Raw genomic sequence first — 22538 nt, forward strand, 5'->3', positions numbered from 1 at the left:
AACTTTTTCATGCAGAAGGTGGTACGTGTGTGGAATGATCTGCCAGAGGAAGTGGTGGAGGCCAGTACGATTGCAACATTTAAAAGGCATCTGGATGGGTATATACCTAGGAAGGGTTTGGAGGAATATCGGCCAGGTGCTGACAAGTGGGAGTAGATTGGGATATCTGGTCGGCATGGACGATTGGACTGAAGGGTCTGTTTTTGTGCTGTACATCTCTATGACTCCATCTGAATGAAAGACATTAGCTCTAAGAGTACTGCTTCTTCCTTGTTGGTGATTACCTGAATTCCTGTTGATTGCTCGTTTGTTCAAGTATTTGCAGCTGCTGACTATGAGTATTTGTAAAAAAGTCTTTAAAGGTGTAAACTCTCTGTGTATCCTGGAAATTTCCTCTCCTGGGTCCAATGATTTTTTTTCACCAATGTACCTTCTATTATGCAACAATGCTCATTGCTGATCTTCATGTGATCTTTGTTGGTAGAAGGATACTACTACGACTAATCATCTTTCCTTGACTGAGTCCAGGTGTCTGTGTGATTTTCAGTGGTAGAGGGTCAACCACTTTTGAATCTGAACAATAGCAGGGTGTTGTCTTAAAAAGATACAGTTTATTGCATGATAGATAATCATACACATGCTACATTAGCAGAATAAACCTCCTCAAGACATCTCCAGTATCACATGGCAGTCTCTAGCCAATTTGATTCACTCCACATGATACCAAGAAATGGCTTGAGACACTGGAATTTGAAAAGTCCATGGGCCCCGACAACAGTGCTTCAGAACTTGAGTGGACAAAATGAGGTAGATGGAGTATAATGTGAGAAAATTAGGTTGGCCTTTTTGACAGGAAGAATAGAACGGCAGAGAATTACGTGGAGGAAGATCTTTGAAGGTTGTGGTGTCCTAATACATGATTCACAAAAAGCCAGCATGCAGATCCAGCAAGGAGTTAAGAAGGCAAATGGAATATTGGCTTTTATTCCGAAGAGGTGGAATATAAAATTGTTATAACCATACAGTTATGAGACCATATGTAAATGATGCTATTTTTGTTACTTTACTTAAGAAGGCAGTTCAGTGAAGGGGTTGTCTATATGTACATGCTGAGCAGCTTGGGTTTTTGCTCATTGAAGTTTAGAGGAAACATATAAGATTCTGAGGGAAAGTAAGAGAAAGAACTGCGGATGCTGGAAATCAGAAACAATAATAGAAATTACTGGAAAAACTCAACAAGTCTGGCAGCATCTGTGGAGAGTAAGCAGAGTTAACATTTTGGGTCCAGTGACTCTTCTTCAGAACAGGATAGACACTAAGAAGATTCCCCCTTTGTAGGGGAACTAAGAAGCAAGTGGCACACCGTCAGAGCAAAGCTCTCCCATTTATCTAGTGATCTTAACTTTCTGTTGACAGTATGAAATAATTCTCTTTTGGCAACAGAGGTAACATCAACAGATTGATTTATGTTTTGCTTTGTCTATGATTTGAGGAAGCTAAATGAAATCCACTTTTTATGTCACCATGTTACGTTTAGCATACCTTGAATTTTTGAAGTTGTTGCATCTGGACCATGTACTTCCATCTTTGTATGCTGTAATGCCTTTGAAAGGACAAGCTTAAAATTAACCCAATGTCCGTTAATGTAATGTAATGTCTGTAAAAGTTAGGTCAGTCATTTAAAATGGTAATTTCTCTTCAGACTGTCTCTGGTATCTTTTCTAATGGTAGGATATTATCTGATGTGATAATGCAGGTGCTCCAAAGTTATTAACCTCTTTATAAGAATAAAGTTTGTTGTTTTTTGCTATTCTCAAGTTGTGCACTACTTTTGCACTGCATATGGGTGTGACCTATAGTTTTATAGATGTAGTATTCTTTTGTCACGCTTGAGCAATGCCTTCAGCTTTGTTGCTCTGCAGTGCTGATACTGACTCATAATATGTGGCTGTTCTCTGTGTTGGCTTTTCAAGTGCCATTTTGGATTGTCTGCACTTTATAAATTGAATAGTTTCTGTTGCACTCCTGTGGGAGGTTTGTTATCTTCTTAGAGAATCTGCCTATGAGTCTTTCCATTCTCACCTTCCAGCTTGATTTGAATAGATTTTACCAAAGTTAATTCTTCTTTGGATTATTAGAAATGTGTCATCACTTAGCAATAATTCTAACGACAATACGGGTGCATGGTGGCACAGTGGTTAGCACTGCTGCCTCAAGTGCCAAAGACCCGGGTTCAATTCCAGCCTCAGGCAATTGTCTGTGTGGAGTTTGCACATTCTCCCCGTGTCTGCATGGGTCCCTCTGGGTGCTCCGGTTTCCTCCCACAGTCCAAAAATGTGCATATTAGGTGAATTGGCCATGTTAAATTGCCCATAGTGTTAGGTGTAGGGGAATGGGTCTGGGTGGGTTGCGCTTCGGTGGGTCAGTTTGGATTTGTTGGGCCGAAGGGCCTGTTTCCACACTGTAAGTAAGTAATCTAATCTAATACTGCCTCTTATGAATTCTGATTTCAAAGGTCCATAGTCATAGTTTTTCAGCAATCTGTAGAGATCATTAATGAAATTACGTATGGATTTCCATGGAATTAAACTGAACTGGTTTAAATCCAAGTGTGTGGATCTTCTAAAAATCTTAAGGTTGTTTGAACCTTCTTCTTCTGTTATATTCCTTTTACAAGTCTTTTAATTTTTGCCTTTACAGACTTAAATAAAGGCTACAGATTTTCACTTCTGCTGTCCAGATTATAAATTATTTTTCTGGTCCTTGACCTAACCTGTCCCTTATGGGGCATATATACAACAGCAGTGATGCTTGTTTTGAGAGGTGAGAGCTTTTTTTATTCCCTGTATTATCTTTGCACTGCTATATAACAGTTCATTAAAGGGAAAAGGCTTGGGATAGTTATTTAAGGTATGGGATCCAAAAGATTTCACATTGCGCTCCACCTGTTCTTATGATATCCTACAGTCTCTGGGTGAACAAACACATAGTCACACACAAGGCAAATGTGACATTCCTAGCTCCTAATACCTGTAATTATACCAAGCTAGTTAATGTTAATTGTAACTGTTGTTGTAATGCAATACACCATGTGTTGTAATGGAAGACAGATGCCTCTTCTTGTTAACACCATATAGTGGTCTATCATCTACTGATGAATAGAAAGGCCCTTAGACATTGCACAGGAGGGATGATTGGTGTCATACCATAGCAACAAGATACAACAAGTTTGTAATGCTGGGACCCAAGAATATCATGAAATCCATTAGGATCTTGAATGTTTCTATTAAGTCACCCCTCACAGCTTCTGTAATCTATCCATGTAACTGAAGTTCCTCATCCCTGCAGTAATTCTTGTGAATCTTTTTCACACTCTCTCTAGTGATTTCATATCTTGCCAAAGGTATTGTGCCCAGAATTGCTTGCAATGCTTTAGTTGAGTTTGAATCAACCTTGTGTACAGACTTATCATAATTTCCTTTACAAGCCTACATACATTATCCATATCAGATCTTGGGTAATGCTGATATTGACCTGAGTGAGTATTAACCATTGTCATGGCCTCTTAGGCTGAGCCTTGGAGTTAGAGCAGCCAATTTATATTTGTCTAAGTTACAATTACAGAGCTATTTAAAATGAAATTCCAACAAGAGCTAAAATTTTCCAAGTTATTTTAATTTTATTTTCAAAATTTAGTTTAGTAAGCCAGTGTGAGATAAGTGTGTTATTACTTTGCATGATTGCCTATGGAAACTGTCAACATGAGTAAAAATGGTTGGGAGAAGCCCAAAGTGTTAAATGATTAATTTAGTCCATTTGAGTTTAAATTAGTTTTAAATCTTTCAACTTAGGCCTCAGAAACTGAAGAAAAAGAAACATAATTTTGACGATGAAAATAAACAAGACTATTTTGAAACTCGAAAGCAATTCTTCATCCTTCACCTGCAAGATATAAAATCCCAAGCTCCTTTTTACCAAGCTGCACTGGAATCTGCACTGATAAATTACATGGGAATGACTAAGGGCTCTCTGACAGCAATTAAAGAACTGACTCGTCACTACTGTCATTAAAAAAGGTCACTGTTCAATACTTGAGAGACATTTCTTTTTGCTTATCTGGTAGTATTAAGTCAATTTGGGAGGTGTTATATGCAACTGCATTTGTGCTGCATATTTTACTGCTTTCATTATTAGATTAGATTCCCTACAGTGTGGAAACAGGCCCTTTGGCCCAACAAGTCCACACTGACCCTCCGAAGAGTAACCCACCCAGACCCATTTCCCTACATTTACCCCTGACTAAAGCACCTAACACTATGGGCAATTTAACTTGGACAATTCACCTGACCTGCACATCTTTGGACTGTGGGAGGATACTGGAGCACCCGGAGGAAACCCACGCAGACACGGGGAGAACGTGCACACAGTCGTCCGAGGCCGGAATCGAACCTGGGTCCCCAGCGTTGTGAGGCAGCAGTACTCACCACTGAGCCGCTCCATTATTATTTATCATCTATCATTTACCACATTTTCATAAATACTTTATACAAAGGAAGCATAATTTTAAAACCAACATTTTGACATAATTCTTCAGAGAACTGATTTACAAGAATTCATACACAGTGAAACTTTTACCAGTCAAATTGTCTTCAAATTTAGTCATTTTCATTTGAAAATTGATTTAGTTATCCAATCATTTTTTTTCTCAATTGCATGAAAACATTAATTTGTCAGCAAACATTTGCCTATTTTCTGGATTTTACTTCTATGATTTTTGATTTGCCCCTTGAAGATTGCGAGGGGCTAGGCACCAGCTCAGCACCTGCAGGAGAGGAGCCATTGCTGCCAGCTATTAAAAGCTTCATTCAAACTGCATAAGCTAACACAGGAGCAGCAGGTAGGTTTGTTGAAGACACTTGGAAACCTGGAGGAGCCCATCGATGCTATCTCCTGTGCTGCCTTGAGCACACAAGTGTCTGCATACCTCATGAATATGTCGGAGACTGCTGTGAAGAGTCAGGTTCAGCGGAATGCTCATTGGCTGCTGACTATGCTTGCAGACCTAACTCCACCACTAGCAATTGGTGAAGGAAAAACAAACTGATAAGTTGTATTTGTACTTGGTAATAAAAAGAGATTACTTGTTCTTCCAGCATCAAAAAATTTACAGTCAGTGAATGATAATATCATTTAACTTAGTTCCATGAGAAGCAGTTGTCAAATTCTGTGTAGCTTGTTATGTTTATTGCTGCAGTTGATCGTGGTGAAGGTGAGGTACCTCCTCAGAGGCATGCTCCATTCTCACAGCTCTTCATCTCCAGCTATTTGGTCCAGCACAGTGGCTCAGTGGTTAGCACTGCTGCCTCACAGCGCCAGGGATGCAGGTTCGATTTTAGCCTTGGGTGACTGTCTGTCTGTGTGGAGTTTGCACATTCTACCCATTCTCCCCATGTCTGCGTGGGTTTCCTCCGGGTGCTCTGGTTTCCTTCTACAGTCCAAAGATGTGAAGGTCAGGTGAATTGGCCATACCAAATTGCCCATAGTGTTCGGTGCGTTAGTCAGAGGAAATGGGTCTAGCTGGGTTACTCTTTGGCAGGTCAGTGTGGACTTGTTGGGCCTGTTTCCGTACTTGTAGGGAATCTAATCTAATCATGTCTCTTTCTCGCCTGATCCAGTTATCCAGTCTACAAAGATTGTGTGACGCACTCTGCAGCAAATCCCAGACCCGTGCAAACATGGAAATCTCATTTTGAGTACAAATCACATGTTCCTCAATTATGCAGTGAAAGAAGGTGTTACATACTATATACACTATATTATGAACTCTGTCTTGGTCAGGAGATTGCATAACTGATTATCATCCATGGTTGGAGAGGTAAGCCCTTTGCCTCCCATTAGCCATTCTTGTAAGGCAGTAATCTTTGAAAGGAAGAAGAAACCTGAGTATCAAGGATATCAGTATTACGGAAGCTTCAAAGGTACCTTATGCAGACTGCTAAAATATAGGCCTGGGGACATATAAGAGAATGATGTGAAAAATCTATAGTTCAAGCTTGAAGAAAACTGTTCCAGGAATATGTGCAGGTGAGAGATATATTGGAATATGTTTATGAATTGTAGAATGCAGATGACAGTTTATAGGTCACCTAAGAGTTCTTTTGCTTCACATAGATATCGTGGATTAATTTGTAATAACCAATGCCATGATTTGGATTGCTTGTGTCCAAGATTTGTAATTGGCATGGTTGGTCACTGCAAGAGGTACACATGCCAAATTCTGTGCTTACACTTGTCTTTAATCTGTAGTGTGTAAGTGCCTGGTCAATACAATTTCCCTTTGAGGAGCCTCATATCATTCAGTGGGGTTGACTCCCCCCAAACAAAAAAAAATGTTCTGTCCACTCTTGGTGTATTGGCTGCCATTTTTCATTTCCATTGCACATTTTGTGATTCAAATTCAGAAGGAAGGGTATGGTGGATCATGCTTTGCTGACAGAGTTATAGACTCAGCCTGTTAATTTGGTGATTCTCCAAAGTTCCTTTCTGCATTCTACCCTGGGTCGATCTCATTGGGTTTGAGTTTCTCCATATTCTCACCCAATCCTTTTTAATTAACTCTTAATCTTCCCACATTATCCCCTCATACCCCAGATATCATGAAACACGCTCCTCAGCCATCAAACCCCACACATCATGTTCTCATCATTTACATTCCTTGTGTGTTATCCCCTTCACTTCAGTTCTCTGCATCCCATTATGCTGCCTCTACTCCTCAAATTTGACTTGCCAAACACCCCCACCGGAGTAGTGGCCGCTGATCTTCAGTGAGCAGGACTGCCCCTCTCCTCCCAGAACTGACTGTGGCCCACACTCATGACCAACCTGGAAGGACAGCACCAACTGATGAATAATCAGACTCCTGACTAATTTCTGTGCAGCTCCCAAACTGACTTATTGTAAATCCCCAGACTTGTTACACTTCACCTGCAGGACTATCTGTGGCCCATTCCCTGGACTATTAAAATGGACTACCTGACCCTGAATGTCCCAAGCCCCTGGACAGAGGTCAGACAATGCCATTGACTGAGGTAATAGTACTCGCTGATCATGAGACATAGATTTTGTATTGAAGCACAACCAGCATGTTTAAGTAAGTTGCTAGCACCTGGTGTAGTTGTGACATTGCTATGTCAATGTGTCATACTGGTACATGAGCATCCACTTTGTTGATTGTTGTGGCAAACATGACAAGCTACCTGAATGTTTCTCTTCGCTAAAAAGCAAGATGCAACTAACATGAATTTCTAAGTTCAGAATGAAGCAGTAATGTGTATAAAGGCAAGGCATGGCAGAGATGCTGCAAGCAGCCAAGTTGGAGCAAAGCCATTAATATGTTAGTTCTGTTTTTCAGCTATTGCCCTCAGTGCAAGTTTAACAGCTGACTCCTCCAGCAAATTAACAAGCAATATTATTAAACCATAAATGTTACAGAATCGTTCTGATTCTTTAGTGCTTAATGAGTGAAAATGAGAGCCTGCCTTGGATAAATAAAATAAAACCATGGGTAACTTGGTGATGAGAAAAGAAGTTCAGTTGTGTGTAAGAGCACTTCTAGAAATAGAAAGAAAACAAATAAAACCACTGCATTCTTCAAAGGCTGGATTTTATGGGCTGTCCATGGATGGGAATTGAGGGGGAGGTGATACTATAAATAGGGTATCGAGCAGCAGGACACCGTGCCCCCAGTTGAAGTTGTCAATGGGCAATAAATGCCATCTTCAGGTCTCATTCTGCGACGTCTCAGATTTAGCAGATTAGAGACAAAACAAAACTGCAGATGCTGGAATCCAAAGTAGACAGGCAGGAGGCTGGGAGAACACAGCAGGCCAGACAGCATCAGGTTGTGGAGAAGTCAATGTTTCAGGTGTAACCCTTCTTCAGGACTGGGGGTGGGTGTGGGGAGAACTGTAGATAAAGGAGTTGGCAGGGGCAGGGTGTTGAAGTAGGGATAGGTGGGGACAGGCAAAGGGTACAACCTGGTTGGTCAGTGGGAAGAATGAAACTGGTTGGTGGCTGGGAGAGATGGAAGGGAGGGGTAGGGGGCTGGGAAGAGAAGCTATTTGAAACTGGAGAACTCAATGTTGAGTCGTCCAGGCGGTAGGCTGCCCAGATGGAAGATGACGTATAGTTCCTCCAATTTGCGCTGTAGTTCATTGTGGAAGTGCAGGAGGCCATGGATAGTCATGTCGGAAAATGAGTGGAAGGGGAATTAAAATGGGCAGTGACTGGGAGGTCTGGTTAGCCCCTGTGGGCCCAGCTGAGATGTTCGGCGAACCGTTCCCTAAGTTTACGTTCAGTCTCCCTGATGTAGAGAAGACCACATATGAAACAGTAGACTAGGTTGGAAGAGAGACAGGTGAACCTCTGTCTCACCTGGGAGGATTGTTTAGGGCCCTGCAATGGAGATGAGGGGAGTGCTGTACATGGAAGTTTTACATCTTTTCCGGGTGTAGGGGTAGGTACCTTGGAATGGGGTGTGGGTGGGGAGAGTTGCACAAACCAAAGACTTTTGAAGGGAATGGTCCTTGTGGAAGGCAGAGAGGGATGGGGAGGGGAAGATGTTCTTGGTGGTGGGGTCTAGTTGAACTTGATGGAAGTGTTTAAGGATGATGCGTTGGATGAGAAGACTGGTGGGATGGCAGGTGAGGACAAGAGGGACTCTGTCTTTATTGCATTGGGATGGGGCTGTTTAGAGCAGTGGAATGAGGAGTGGAGCTGGTGCTGCGGAGGGCTGTCTGAATGACAGAGGGAGAAAAAGTATGTTGTTCAATATAGGGATGCTCGCGAGAGGAATGTCTCCTTGTCCAAACAGATGCAGCACAGGAATTGGAAGAATGGAATGGAGTTCTTGCAGGATACTGGGTGGGAGGAGGTGTAGTCCAGGTAGACTGTAGACAGAGATGGAAATGGTGAGGTCAAGAAAGGGGAAGGAGGTGTCCAAAATAGACAAATTGAAATTGAGGGCAGGGTGGAACTTATGGGGGAAGTTGATGAACTCCAGTTCGACCTGGGTGCAGGATGCTGCACCGTTGTAGTCGTCGATGTAACGGCGGAAGAGTTGGAGCACAGTGCCTGTGTAGGTAGTAAACAGGGACTGTTCAGTATAGCCAACAAAGAGGCAGACATACATAGGGCCCATTTAGGTGCCCATGGCCACCCCCTTGATTTGGAGGAAATAGGAGGCACTAAAGAAGAAGTTCTTGAGGGTGAGGACCAGTTCGGCAAGGTGGAGGAGGATATTGATACCCTGGCCGACCCATCATCTCGGCATGCTCCTGCCCAACTGGACCCATCTTGTCCTACCTCGACTCCATCCTCTCCCCTCAGTTCAGGCACTTCTCACCTACATCCATGACACCAACCATGCCCACCATCTCTTCAGCAACTTACACTCCCCCAGCCCCCAGCGCTTTATCTTCACTATGGACGTGCAGTCCAGACATGCGTCCATACCCCACAAGGATGGCCTCCAGACCCTCTGCTTCTTCCTCGCTAAGAGACCCGTCCAGTCCCCCTCCACCAATACCCTCCTCTGCCTTGCTCTCAAGAACTTTTTCTTTAACTCCTGCCATTTTCTCCAAATCAAGAGGGTGGCCATAGGCATCCGGATAGGCCCTAGCTATGCCTGCCTCTTTGTTGGCCATATTGAATAGCCCCTCTTCAGTACCAACACAGGTAATGTGCCCCAAATCTTCCACTGTTACATCAGTGACTGCATAAGTGCAGTGTGCTGCATCCAGGCTGAACTGGAGCAATTCATTAACTTCACCCACAACTGCCCCCCTGCCCTCAAATTCAACTGGTCCATCTCAAACACCTCCCTCCCCTTTCTTGAACTTACATTTCCATCTTCAGCGATGGACGTTTACTACAAACCCACAGACTCCCATAACAACCTGGACTACGCCTCCTCCCACCCAGTATTCTGCAAGGACTCCATCCCATTCCTCCAATTCCAGCACCTCCACTGCATCTGCTCAGACGAGGAGACATTCCTCTCGTGAGCATCCCAGATGTCCACCTATTTTGAACAACATGCTTTTCCTCCCTGTCATCCAGACAGCCCTCCACCGCACCACCACCATTCACCATTCTACTGCTCTAAACCCTCCCCCAATGCAATAAAGAAAGAGTCCTTCTTGTCCTCACCTTCCACCTTACCAGTCTCCGCATCCAATGCATCATCCTTAAACACTTCCACCAACTCCAACTAGATCCCACCACCAAAAACACCTTAGCCTCCCCACCCCTCTCTGCCTTCCGCAAGCACTGTTCCCTTCGACAGTCCTTGGTTTGCACCACTCTCCCCACCAACGCGCCCCCCCGCCGCCCCTCAAACCCCCAGGTACCTACCCCTGCAACCGAAAAAGATGCAAAACCTTCCAGTACACCACCTCCATCCAGGGCCTCAAATAATCCTTCCAAGTGAGACAGAGGTTCACCTGCCATTCTTCTAACCTAGTTTATTGCATCAGGTGCTCCGAGATGTGCTCTTCTCTACATCAGGGAGACTGAACATAAACTTAGGAAACGGTTCGCTGAACATCTCAGCCCAGCCTGCAGGGGCTGACCGGACCTCCCAGTCACCACCTATTTTAATTCCCCCTCCCATTCTCTTTCTGACATGACCATCTATAGCCTCCTCCATTGCCACAATGAACCACACCGCAAATTGGAGGAGCAACACCTCATTTTCCACCTGGCCAGCCTGCAGCCCGAAGGACTCAACACTGAATTGAGTCAAATAACCTCCCTTCCGATTTCCCGACTCCCTTCCCAGCCTCTAACCTCCCTTCCGGTCCTCCCAGCAACCAACCAGGTTCATTCCTCCCATTGACTAATCACGTAGAATCCTCTACTTGTCTTCACCTATCCCCATTTCACCACCCTGCCCTCGCCACCTCCTTTATTTGCAGCTCCCTCACACTCACCTCCAGTTCTGAAGAAGGGTTACATCTGAAACGTCGACATCTCCACTCCACCTGTCAACAGCCTGGCTTGCTGTGTTCTTCTAGCCTCCTGCCTGTCAGATTTAGCAGGTGGCAGGTGAGGCTTATGCACATGTTTCATGCTTCAAGCTGTTGGCAGGTGCTTCCTTTCTGGTCTGTAAGTTAGTTAAAGAGATAAAGGGTAGAATCTGTCCCTCCAAATGTAAGAACACTCTGAAAACAGTCAGAAGCCTGATTAGCATAACAGTGATCGATGAAAGATAACAAATCTGATCAGCTTTAACAGGACTTGTGGAAAGACAGGTTATACTATCTACTTGCCATTTTATCTAATATCTAATAGAATAGTTACTTGTATAAAATCAATACAATAATTAGTCAGTGTATGTTAGAGTTCATTGTATAATCATTTCAGCTTGACTAAGGCTAACTATATTTTCTTTTAACTTTTACTATGGGAGATCTGCTATCAAGGCAATGAAAATAAAATTGTGAGGTGTCTAAAAAGGGCTCCCAATTCATTCACTGCCTGATTTGTGATACAATCTGAGATCAATTTTACCCTGATCTCATTGAACACTGGCACAGAGTCTAACTAGTCCACCCAATACAGTTTGAAAACTTTGTCTGCCATTAGGTTTTGGATCACCACAATTCTGTCTGCGTGTGTCGTGGGATATCTGTAGCTGCTTTCTCACTGATCTTTTTTTGCTAATTGGAAGCAACACATTACATGGTTTCAGTTTTAACCAAGGTAAATACAAAGCTTACATTGGTGTTGCATTTTTCAAAATCTGCAGAAATCCAAAACTCTGTACAGCGAATGCAGTACATTTTGACATAGTCAGTATTGTGACATAGGCAAAATGATTGTCCTTTTGTGGTCAACAAGCTGTTACCAGTAGAAATGTGATACTGTTAAGGTAATCTGTTTTTGCAGTTTGATCATGGGCTAAACATTGAACATTATATTGGATAACTCACTTATCTATTTCAAATTAATGTCATTAGGATCTTCTGTGTCCATCTTCAAAGGCAGGCAAGACCACAGTTTAATGTCTTATTCATAAATGGTTGAACTTCCATCAGTGCAGCACTCCTCAGTATATACTGGCTCTGAGCCTAGATAGTTTTGCTCAAGACTCTAGAGTGTAACTTGAACTCAGAGTCTTGTGATTCAGAGGTGAAATTGGTACTTATTGGCCAATTGGTACATAAGCCTACTTACTAGTCTTGCAGCAAAGTCATGCAATGCAACAATAGCAATTAATACTATTAGCATGTATATATGCTAATATTTCAAGATATATATTTTGTAAGATGTAGGGTGGATCAGCCTTGCTAAATTACCCATAATGTCTAAGGATGTGCAGGCTAAATGGATTAGCTATGGGAAATGCAGGGTTGGAAGGATAGGTTAGGGGAGTGGGTTTGGGTGGGGTGCTTTTCAGAGGGTCAGTGTGGGCTGAATGCCCTGCTTCCACACTGTGAATTCTATGATATGGTATTAGAAATATGAATAGGTTATTTTTTCGCACAGCTCATTTCCTCAGGTACAGTTATGATAGTCTTTTTGTGAACTTCTGTTTGCTATACATGTTTAATGTTATACATTTATTTCTAATATTGCATCTTTCTGATTTTTACTTTAACTTCTGGTTGCTGTTAAGGAAATAATGAACATGACTGTGTTAATGATAATATGGAATCGGGAATGGTGAGGAGCTGCGGATGGATAGCCAAGAGATGTTCTGCATGGACTTTGCACCTTATCCTGATCAATGACATAATTTGATGGCATGCTGGTTTTCTGAAGCTCTCTGCTTACCTGTAAAACACAAAAATACCCAGTTAAACTTACAGATACACCTGTGATGTCATTCAGTTTACTACAAGGAATCTTAAACATAATGGCCCAGAATCTGTTGGGGATGTCAGAAAGACACACACTGCAAGAACTGTGGAAACTGACCAGCACTTTGTAGCAAATACAACATACTCATGATTCGGGAATCACTGCAAGTTCCTGCCCAGTTAGCATCACTCTACTGGTGAATTTTTAAATGGACATCTTGCCCTTAACCTCTGGGAGGTTTATGATGTTACTGAATTTGTACATTAATTGTAGAAATAACTAGTAATGGTAAGTTAAGTAATGAGCAAATATTTTTGTCGTGAAGGATACAGGAGTTAAAGGGCACATAGGTAATGTGCCCTGTTTCAGCAAATTCTGGGCCAATGAGTTCAATACTGTTAAATACTAAGTATTTTGCCATTTATCATGTTATACCATATATTTTTGCGGTATTTCCAGCTCAAGAAAAACAAAGGAGATGCTTGAAGTGGAAATGAAAGGATCTTCTAGTAATCATTAGAATAAACACTCCTGGCAATGAAACTTCATGCCTGAGATGATCAAAACATCTGTCAGTATCACTTAAGGCTTTTTCTTGTATTGCTATATATTAGTAAACATAAAGATACCACCATCATTTGGTGACCAAATTGTTCTGCATTCCTTTGCCAGAGTAAAACTTTTAATAAACATTTTCTTAACGTTGAAAGCATGGGAATGGTATTATATTTCTGTGAATGCGTACTTGGATGCAAAATGTTTAAACGCTGAGTTAAATTATCAAATGTCTTTATAAAACTTGCATGTTAATGGTGTAATTGACTGGCAGAAATATCAGTAAAGTCTGAATATAATGGAGAAACAAACCTGTTTTGTTTAGAGTCTATAGAAATAATTCTAATTTTAAATGGATCATTGCCAAAGTTATCTTATACATTTTAGTCTTAGTTACACTGAATATTTTCCCCCCATGTGAAAACAATACAGACATATATGTATATACATCTAAATAGCATTTTAAAAATAGAAACATTAGCATGGACTACTTAAGTATGTGTTACCTAGGCTCTAAGATGTTATCAAATTAATTAAAATATTTAAGAGTCTGTCATCTTAGTCCTAGACATTGTCATTTTGCTGGAATATAATCCAAATAGAGATATTAAATGTATTCTTAGATTCATTATTCCAGTCATTAGAGGTATTAATTTTCTAAAGACCTTCAATAAACAATAATAAATGATTTGGATGTGAACATAGGAGGTATAGTTAGTAAGTTTGCAGATGACACCAAAATTGGAAGTGTAGTGGACCGCAAAAAAAAGTTACCTCAGATTACAACGGGATCTTGATCAGATGGGCCAATGGGCCATGGAGTTCCAAATGGAGTTTAATTTAGATAAATGTGAGGTACTGCATTTTGGAAAAGCAAATCAGGGCAGGACTTATACACTTAATGGTAAAGTCCTTAGGAGTGTTGCTGAACAAAGAGACCTTGGGGGGCGGGTTCAACGTTCCTTGAAAGTGGAATTGCAGGAAGATGGGATATTGAAGGCAGCATTAGTATGCTTTCCTATATTGGTTAGGTCATTGAGTATGGGAGTTGGGAGGTAATGTTGCGACTGCAGAGGACATTGGTTAGGCCACTTTTGGAATATTGTATGCATTCCTGGTCCACCTGCTATAAGAAGGATGTTGTGAAGCCTGAAAAGGTTCTGAAAAGATTTACAAAGATGTTGCCAGGGTTGGAGAATTTGAGCTATAGGGTGAGGCTGAACAGGCTGGGGCTGTTTTCCCTGGAGCATCAGAGGCTGAGGGATGACCTTATAGAGGTTTACATAATTATGAGGGGTATGGATAGGATAAATAGACAAAGTCTTTTCCCTGGGATGGGGAGTCCAGAACGAGAGGGCATAGGTTTAGGGTGAGAGGGGAAAAATATAAAAGAGACCTACGGAGTAACTTTTTCACACAGAGGGTGGTACGTGTATGGAATGAGCTTCCAGAGGGAGTGGTGGAGGCTGCTACAATAACAGCATTTAAAAGGCATCTGGATGGGTATGTGAATAGGAAGGGTTTAGAGGGATATGGGCCAAATGCTGGCCCATGGGACTAGATTAATTTAGGATCTCTGTGTTGGCATGGACCAACTGGACCAAAGGGTCTGTTTCAGTGCTGAACACTCTATGATTCTAAATCAGATTGATATTTGTGATGTCTACTACTCTCTGTCGGTTGAGTCCTCAGTCTCCATTGCATTGCTGCTGGGAATAATCAGGAATTCACCCATTGTTTTTACACACATCCTTGTAATAAACTACTGAGAAACCCAGGTATAATTCTGGAGCAAGTCCTTTGCTGGAGACAAGATAAGAAAATTCCAAGATGAAAATAGTCCTTAAAGAAAAATGATTACCAAAAGTGCAAATACTAACAACTGTTGAAACACTCCAGTTTAGCAAACTATACTATGTTTGAGAGAAATTTGGGCTTAATGAGGATATAAATTGTTTGCATTAAAAATACCATAACAATGCCAATTTAAAATGCAATTTCATTTTGTTTTGTGGGCATACTGTTAGAAGTTTTAATTTTGCAGGATATGGCTTATGCATACTTTATGAATCAAGAATAATGAACTGGTTTACAAAAAAGAATGCTCACTTCTTCAGCTTTTTCAAAAACTCGGAGAAAGTTCAAACCAAGCAGCTTTTTAATGTCTTTGTCAGTCCAGTTCCGCTGGAGCAGCTCAGCAATTAATGCAGGATATTTTGAAACGTCTTCTAGTCCAATAGGGCCCCTTTAAATCCAAAAGAAAATACTTTTTTTTTTCTTATTTTAATAAATATGTCATCGTAAGCTTAAAATCAGAACCACGTGCTACCTAAGTACCTGTCAAAACCATCAAAGTCACTCCCGATGCCTACATGATCTGCCCCAGCCACATTTCGAATGTGGTCAAGATGATCTAAAACAGAAGACAGTTTATTAAAGACAGGGAATTTCACCTGCTCTTATCATTCAAAATGGTCATAGGTCATGGGTCATACTAACCTGCCACTTGAGATAGGGTGGCAGTTCCATTGCAAGAAATAAAATCAGGATAAAAATTTACCATCACAATGCCTGAATTGTTTGCCTGAAAAATAAACAAAATAGGCAATTTGTATATTAAATTGTATTTGAATTTTGTACTTAACACTGCATTTACTTGGATTTTTTAGTTTGTATGATTGTGATTAGCATCATCGAATCATGAATATGATACTTTTTAATTCTAGCAAAACCCAGTACTACAGCGATTACAATGAATAATGTATGAAATAGGCTAAATTACAATTCTAGTTACAACTTTAGAAATATATTGTTGATTAATGTTAATATGCTCAGAAAAATAAAGCATGGTTGTAGGGTACAAAGATATTCTAAATATTAAAAATCTAAAACGAAATGCACATTGGATGAATCAGTATCTGAAAAAGGTAGGTTAATGTTTTGATGTGTGTAATATTTAGTCATGCATGCGTTATACACATTTCGATTTCTAATGAGGCAGTACACAAAATGTCAATTGATTTGTCGTACATCACAATTAAATAGAGGTAGTTTTAGGGGATTTTAAAGTACCAGTAATAGCTATAACTACAACTGTCAATCTTTGGTTGGATCACATTTAGAGTATTTGTTAGAAATTCTTCCACAGGACATTGGCATCACTGGCAAGACTAATATTTATTGTCAATTCTTAGTTACCTCTGAACTCGAAGCCTTACTTGGAATTTGCTGAGGGTAGTTAAGAGTTAATGAAATTGTTGTGGGTCAGGAGTCTTATGTAGGTCAGACTTCCCAGACAAGTTTGTACAACAACTGATGATAGTTGTAATGGTCACCATGAACCTATTATCAATTGTGCTCAGTTTTTTCCTTAATATTGAGGGTAGGATAACTTGTTTTGGAGACAATACAGTGAAAGCTCACAACATTCTTTCCTGAGATGAAGGAGTTGTTGCTTGATGAGAAGTTCAATTATTTTTGGATATACATTCTGGAGTTTAGAAGAATGAGAGGTGATCTCATTGAAACAGAAAACATTCTGAAGAGGTTTAGCATGCTAGACTCTGAATGGGGTTAATTTGAGAAGTGGATGCAGAGAAGTAGAGAACTGGTTGGCAGACAGGAAGAAAAAATGTTGGAATAAATGGGTCTTTTTCTGAGTGGTTGGCAGTGACTAGTAGGGTACCGCAGGATTCAGTGCTTTGACCGAAGCCATTCACAATATATATTAATGATTTATCTTGTTTGCAGATGACACAAGGCAGGATGGGAGTATGAACTGTGAGGAGGATCCAGAGATGGGACCAAAGCGACTGTTTCCATGCTGTATAATGCTATCTCTCTAAATGTGAGGTTACACTTTGGTAACAAAACAGGAAGACATTATTATGAGAATGAGAAAGTGAGAGATGCAGTGAGACCTAGTGTCATTGCACACCAATAACTGAAAGTAAGCATGCAGGTGCAGCAAGTGGTAGACGACAAATGGTATTTTGGCCTTCATACCGCGAGTATTGATTACAGTAAAAGGGACGTTTTGCTGAAATTGCCAAGAGCTTTGGTGAGACCAAACCTGACATATTGTGTGTAATTTTTGTCATCTCATTTGAGGAATTATGTTCTGACTATTAAGGCAGTGCAACAAAGGTTTACCAGTCTGATTGCTGGGATGGCAGGGCTGATGAATGAAAAGATACTGGAACTCATAGAAACTGGAGTTAAAATTCTAACAGGACTAGATAGGAGAAATGCAGGGAGGATATTTCCAGTGATTGAGGAGCCTAGAACCAGGGATCACAGTTTAAGGATGTAGGGCATGCCATTTGCGACTGGGATGAGGAGAAATTTCTTCACTCAGACAGTGGTGAGCCAGTGGAATTCTCTGCTACAAAATCAGTTGAGACCAAAACATTGAATATTTTCAAGACATAGTTCTCAGGACTAAAGGGATCAAGTGGTATGGGGAGAAAGTGGGAACAGAGTACTGTGTTGGATAATCAGCCATGATCATAACAAATAGCAGAACAGACTTTCAGAGCCAATAACCTATTCCTGCTCTTAGGTTCTATATTTATAAATTATATAGATGCATGAGGTGATATAATTTGCTTAATCCTACTGAATTTTAAAAATAATTTACAACTAGGAGGATAATTAGGGTTTGGGATATGTTTCAGGCAGGAGCCCTTCACAGGAACCCGAAACGTTGATTTTCCTGCTCCTCGGATGCTGCCTGACCTGCTGTGCTTTTCCAGCACCACCCTAATCTTGACAAAAATGGCAACTGTCTTCCCCATGCATGAACTGTATCCACTGCCATCTCAAATGGCAAGTGTAACAGATACATGGTTCTACCACCTGTAACTTCCTCTCCAAGCCATTTGTCATCCTGACTTGGAAATATGTTATCTTTCCTACATTGTCACTGGGTCAAAATCCAGAAACTGCCTAACAACACTGTGGATGTAATTAGATCACATTGACCACAGTGGTTCAAGAGCAATGAGGGATGGGCAATAAATGCTGGCCTATCCAGTTACATCCAAAGACAAATGCTGAGAAAGAACTTCAAATTAGATATTAATTTCTGTATCAAGAGATAGATTGTCACTATGGACCATGGTAGCAGAATTTGCTCACCACTGGGTGTGATTGTAGATCTCACTACATTTAATACAATCACTAGGCAAGACTCTATACACTAAATGGGCCATCCACCAAATCTCTCAGTCTCATCTGATCCTTCCATGGCAGCACACTCTCTACAGATTGAGGGCACCACTCTTTCAGGATGAATAGTGGAATGAAACAGGGCTGTGTCTTAGCTCCCATTTTATTTTTTTTTTCTGCACATTCCTGATCTTTGCCTTCTCTGCAGGTATAGAAGGAGCTTATTCACACATTAAGTCAAATAGTGAGCTCAAAAATCTGTCAAAATCAAAACTGAAGACAAAAGTCTAGCACATTTGATCAAAAAATATTTTCATGTTCATGATGTCTTGCTCTTCACTGACACAGAAACTTGGCTCCAAAGACATATAGATTACCTCTCCCAGCCTGTAAATTGTTCACACCTACAATAAGCTTCAACAAAACCATAGTTATGGGCCAGGATGTCACAAATTACAGTGTACATTGGGGAAATCAATTAAAATATATTTCTCCCCATCAGTAATAATTATTTTCAAACTCGCGAAGATACTATTATATCACAGTTGTCTATCAGAGTAACCTAAAAGCAATAATCCTATAATAATTGCAATTAATTGAAGCTACATGTCCTGTAACAATTAATTAGTTCCAATTTTACTGTTAATTGCACGACTGCATCTGAAATTACCTGTGATTGCCAACCTTTGTTATCAGTCATGTTTTAATGCTTCCTTCCAACTCAAAGGCATGTAATAAGTGTATGGCAAAACAATTCAACAACTTCACATATTGCATAGCATTTTCAGAAAGGCAATGATGCATCTCAGGAGTCAAGCAATATAAAATTGCTCAAGCCTGCTGTTAGTTTTTAACACCTCAAACTCTAAACGTAATTCTGCCTGTAATTTACAGCTGTCAAATATGGAAACACTTGATGGTTTTATTTAGTAATAGTGCAAGTACAAGTTATTTCCAAATAGACAGATAAAGAGTTAGATTTCGATCCTTTTCTGTGATAACATTCAGCTCAAAAATGTATTGCACTGTAACTTTCTGGATGCCTGGCAAGGACAATCTGACACCTGTGTGTCTCCTGACATAATGAGGTTTAAAGTTTGAGAAATAAATCAACTCAGGACTAAGCCAAATCCAATTCGACCATGGAAATTAGGAAAGGTAAATCTGGATTAAGGGAGAGCAGAGAGAAAACAAAATGAATAAAAATTCACAATTATCATTTTGTGTTCAAAGAGGAATTAAGTTATTAATATTATACCTAACTTTCTGTGGAATATTTAACAGGCAAATTGAGCACATGTTGAGAAATAATGGTGAGATAAAGGGTTAAGTTTAGCTCTTGTGCAAAGAAAATGGCAAACAGAACATTAATTGTTCAACCATGGACCTCATGGCATATCTCTAATATCTGAAAATACTGACTTTTACGTTAACCTCTTACTTTTATTCATGTGGTTCAATTTATTTATTTTAAATATTAAATATTAGTATAGAACATTTAAAGTATGCACATGATTCCTCGTACCAGCTTACGTAGAACCTTATCTTGCACATTTCGGTAGTTGTTGCATAAAGCAAATGCAGATGAATGACTGAAAATGACAGGAGCCACTGACACTTCAAATGCAGCTAACATTGTATCTTCAGAGACATGAGATAGATCGATCAGCATTCCCAGACGATTCATTTCTTTTGCAACTTTCTGAAAGGCAGATACAGTAAACTTTTGATTCTAGTTTGGCATTTTCTTTCTTTCCATATATATAATACTAACTTCTGTTTATGTAGCTCCCTTAATGTAGAAAGAGTTTCTAAGGTGATGTTTGCATTATGTTGTCATCATAATTCAGAAATCAGGCTAATGCCCTGAGAATGAGTTCAAATCTCACCATATTAGTTACTGAAATTTAAACTTAATTAGTAAAAATCTGGAACTGGCAGCTAGTCTCAGTAATGGTCACTACAAACCTATTTTTGATTGCCATAAAAACCAACCAGATTCACTGATGATCTTTAGGGAAAGAAATCTGCCAACAGTTTGGTGTACATGTGACTTAAGAATGTGGTCAATTCATAACTGGTCTAGCAAACCACTCACTTCAAGGGCGATTAGAGATGGGCAACAATTGTTGATCTTGCCAATTAAATAAAAGCAAAGTATTCTGGATGTTGGAAATCTGAAATAAAAGTACTGGATGAACTCAGCACTTGTGGAGTGAAAGAGACTTAATATTTCAAGTACAATATGACTTCTTTCGAATTGATGCTGCACCACTGCCAATAAAAGCAATGCCAATAAAAGCAAAGAACTAGAGGAAATGATTTTTATTTTTAATAAAAGGTTTTTTTAAAATCAAATATGTATAGCAATGAAAGTTATTGATTGAGGTACATTTGTGACATTTAGATTGACCAACTGAGGAGAGTTTTTCGCCACACTAGACAGTGGCAAATGATCAGAGGAGGACCAGAACAAAAAATAGGTATAAGCCATTTGGCTTTTCAAATCAGTTCTGTCCTTCATTTAGATCATATCTGATATCCCTTAATAGATTTGGGTTCACAAAATCTATCATTGTGATTTTGTGATAGCTCCAGTCCTCAAGCTTCCAGAATAAAAGCAGGAAATAATAGCAGGTCAAGCAGTATCAGTGGAGAGAAAGCCAACATCATCATGCCACAGCTGATTTAGTGCCAATTGCTGTTTGCAGGAGAACATGCCTATCTCTACCATCCTGTGTGTGTAGAATTATTTTTCTTAATTTCACTCCTGAGGGATTTGTCTCTCATTATTAAAACTCTGGTTCCCTAGTCCTATTCTCCAATCAACAGTAACAGTTTCTCCCAATTCATTCTATTTGTTCCCTTAGTTTCTCAAAAACTTCAATTAAATCTCCACTTAACCTTTTAAATTCCACAGAATACAACTCTAGTTTGCCTAACCCCTCTTAATAATTTAATCTTTGGTCCATATATCATTCCAACAATTCTCTCCAACATAAGTAAAAATTACTAACGTTTGATTCAGCTTCAGAAAGTGATAAGGACAGGGATGGAGTAGTGCTAGGGCAAATGTTATCCCAATAATTCAACGTTATTAAAGATGAATCTTGGTATGCAAAGCCAATTGGTAGACCTTCAATAATGGGTCAAAAAATGAAATATTGCATGAAATCCAACCAATATCTTTCTACAAAACACAAAGCTTAGAGGCTGATTCTAACTGCTTTTTGGTGAAATGCAAGTTGCGTGGAGTTTGTTGGAGGGATTCTTGTTGAGTGGCTGAACAAGTTCTCTCACTGAATCTGTACCAAACTCACCGTATTAATTGTTGTTTCTGTGTCATGATATGTATTACATCTGATTTTTGCCAACCTTACCAAACATTGTTTACTGAACAACTTGACACTCACTGGATATCCCGGAATTCACCAGCAACCAGTACACAGGTGCTACCCTTAAAATCCCATTGTGCTCTTGGACAAGCCCTGTCAGTTCAGAGCTCCCCTACACAGCTCCTGATGTTTGATTAGATTAGATTAGATTACTTACAGTGTGGAAACAGGCCCTTCGGCCCAACAAGTCCACACCGCCCCGCCGAAGCGTAACCCACCCATACCCCTACCCCTACCCCTACATCTACATCTATATCTATATCTACATCTACCCCTTACCTAACACTACGGGCAATTTAGCATGGCCAATTCACCTGACCTGCACATCTTTGGACTGTGGGAGGAAACCGGAGCACCCGGAGGAAACCCACGCAGACATGGGGAAAACGTGCAAACTCCACACAGTCAGTCGCCTGAGGCGGGAATTGAACCCGGGTCTCTGGCGCTGTGAGGCAGCAGTGCTAACCACTGTGCCACCGTGCTGCCCACGGTTTGCCCCAGACATGGTAGACAGGGGGAAATTGATGCCCTGCTTTATGAGCAGTAACCTTTAGT

General features: G+C 40.4%; 1 protein-coding gene across 1 annotated transcript in view; it reads right to left on the reverse strand.

Annotated features, from left to right (window-relative positions):
• Positions 1-11037: 11037 nt before the first annotated feature.
• Positions 11038-22538, reverse strand: part of LOC140496440 (dipeptidase 1-like) — a 28826-nt gene continuing 17325 nt past the window's right edge. Inside the window, exons 6-10 of the mRNA XM_072596164.1 lie at positions 20114-20290; positions 15919-16003; positions 15757-15832; positions 15529-15664; positions 11038-12837 (exon numbers count right to left, since the gene is read on the reverse strand). Coding sequence (XP_072452265.1) covers positions 12658-12837; positions 15529-15664; positions 15757-15832; positions 15919-16003; positions 20114-20290 — 654 coding nt within the window. The 3' untranslated portion in view covers positions 11038-12657. The remainder of the gene's footprint in view (positions 12838-15528; positions 15665-15756; positions 15833-15918; positions 16004-20113; positions 20291-22538) is intronic.

Source organism: Chiloscyllium punctatum, chromosome 26 (genome assembly GCF_047496795.1).
Source record: "Chiloscyllium punctatum isolate Juve2018m chromosome 26, sChiPun1.3, whole genome shotgun sequence".
NCBI classification, from domain to species: domain Eukaryota; kingdom Metazoa; phylum Chordata; class Chondrichthyes; order Orectolobiformes; family Hemiscylliidae; genus Chiloscyllium; species Chiloscyllium punctatum.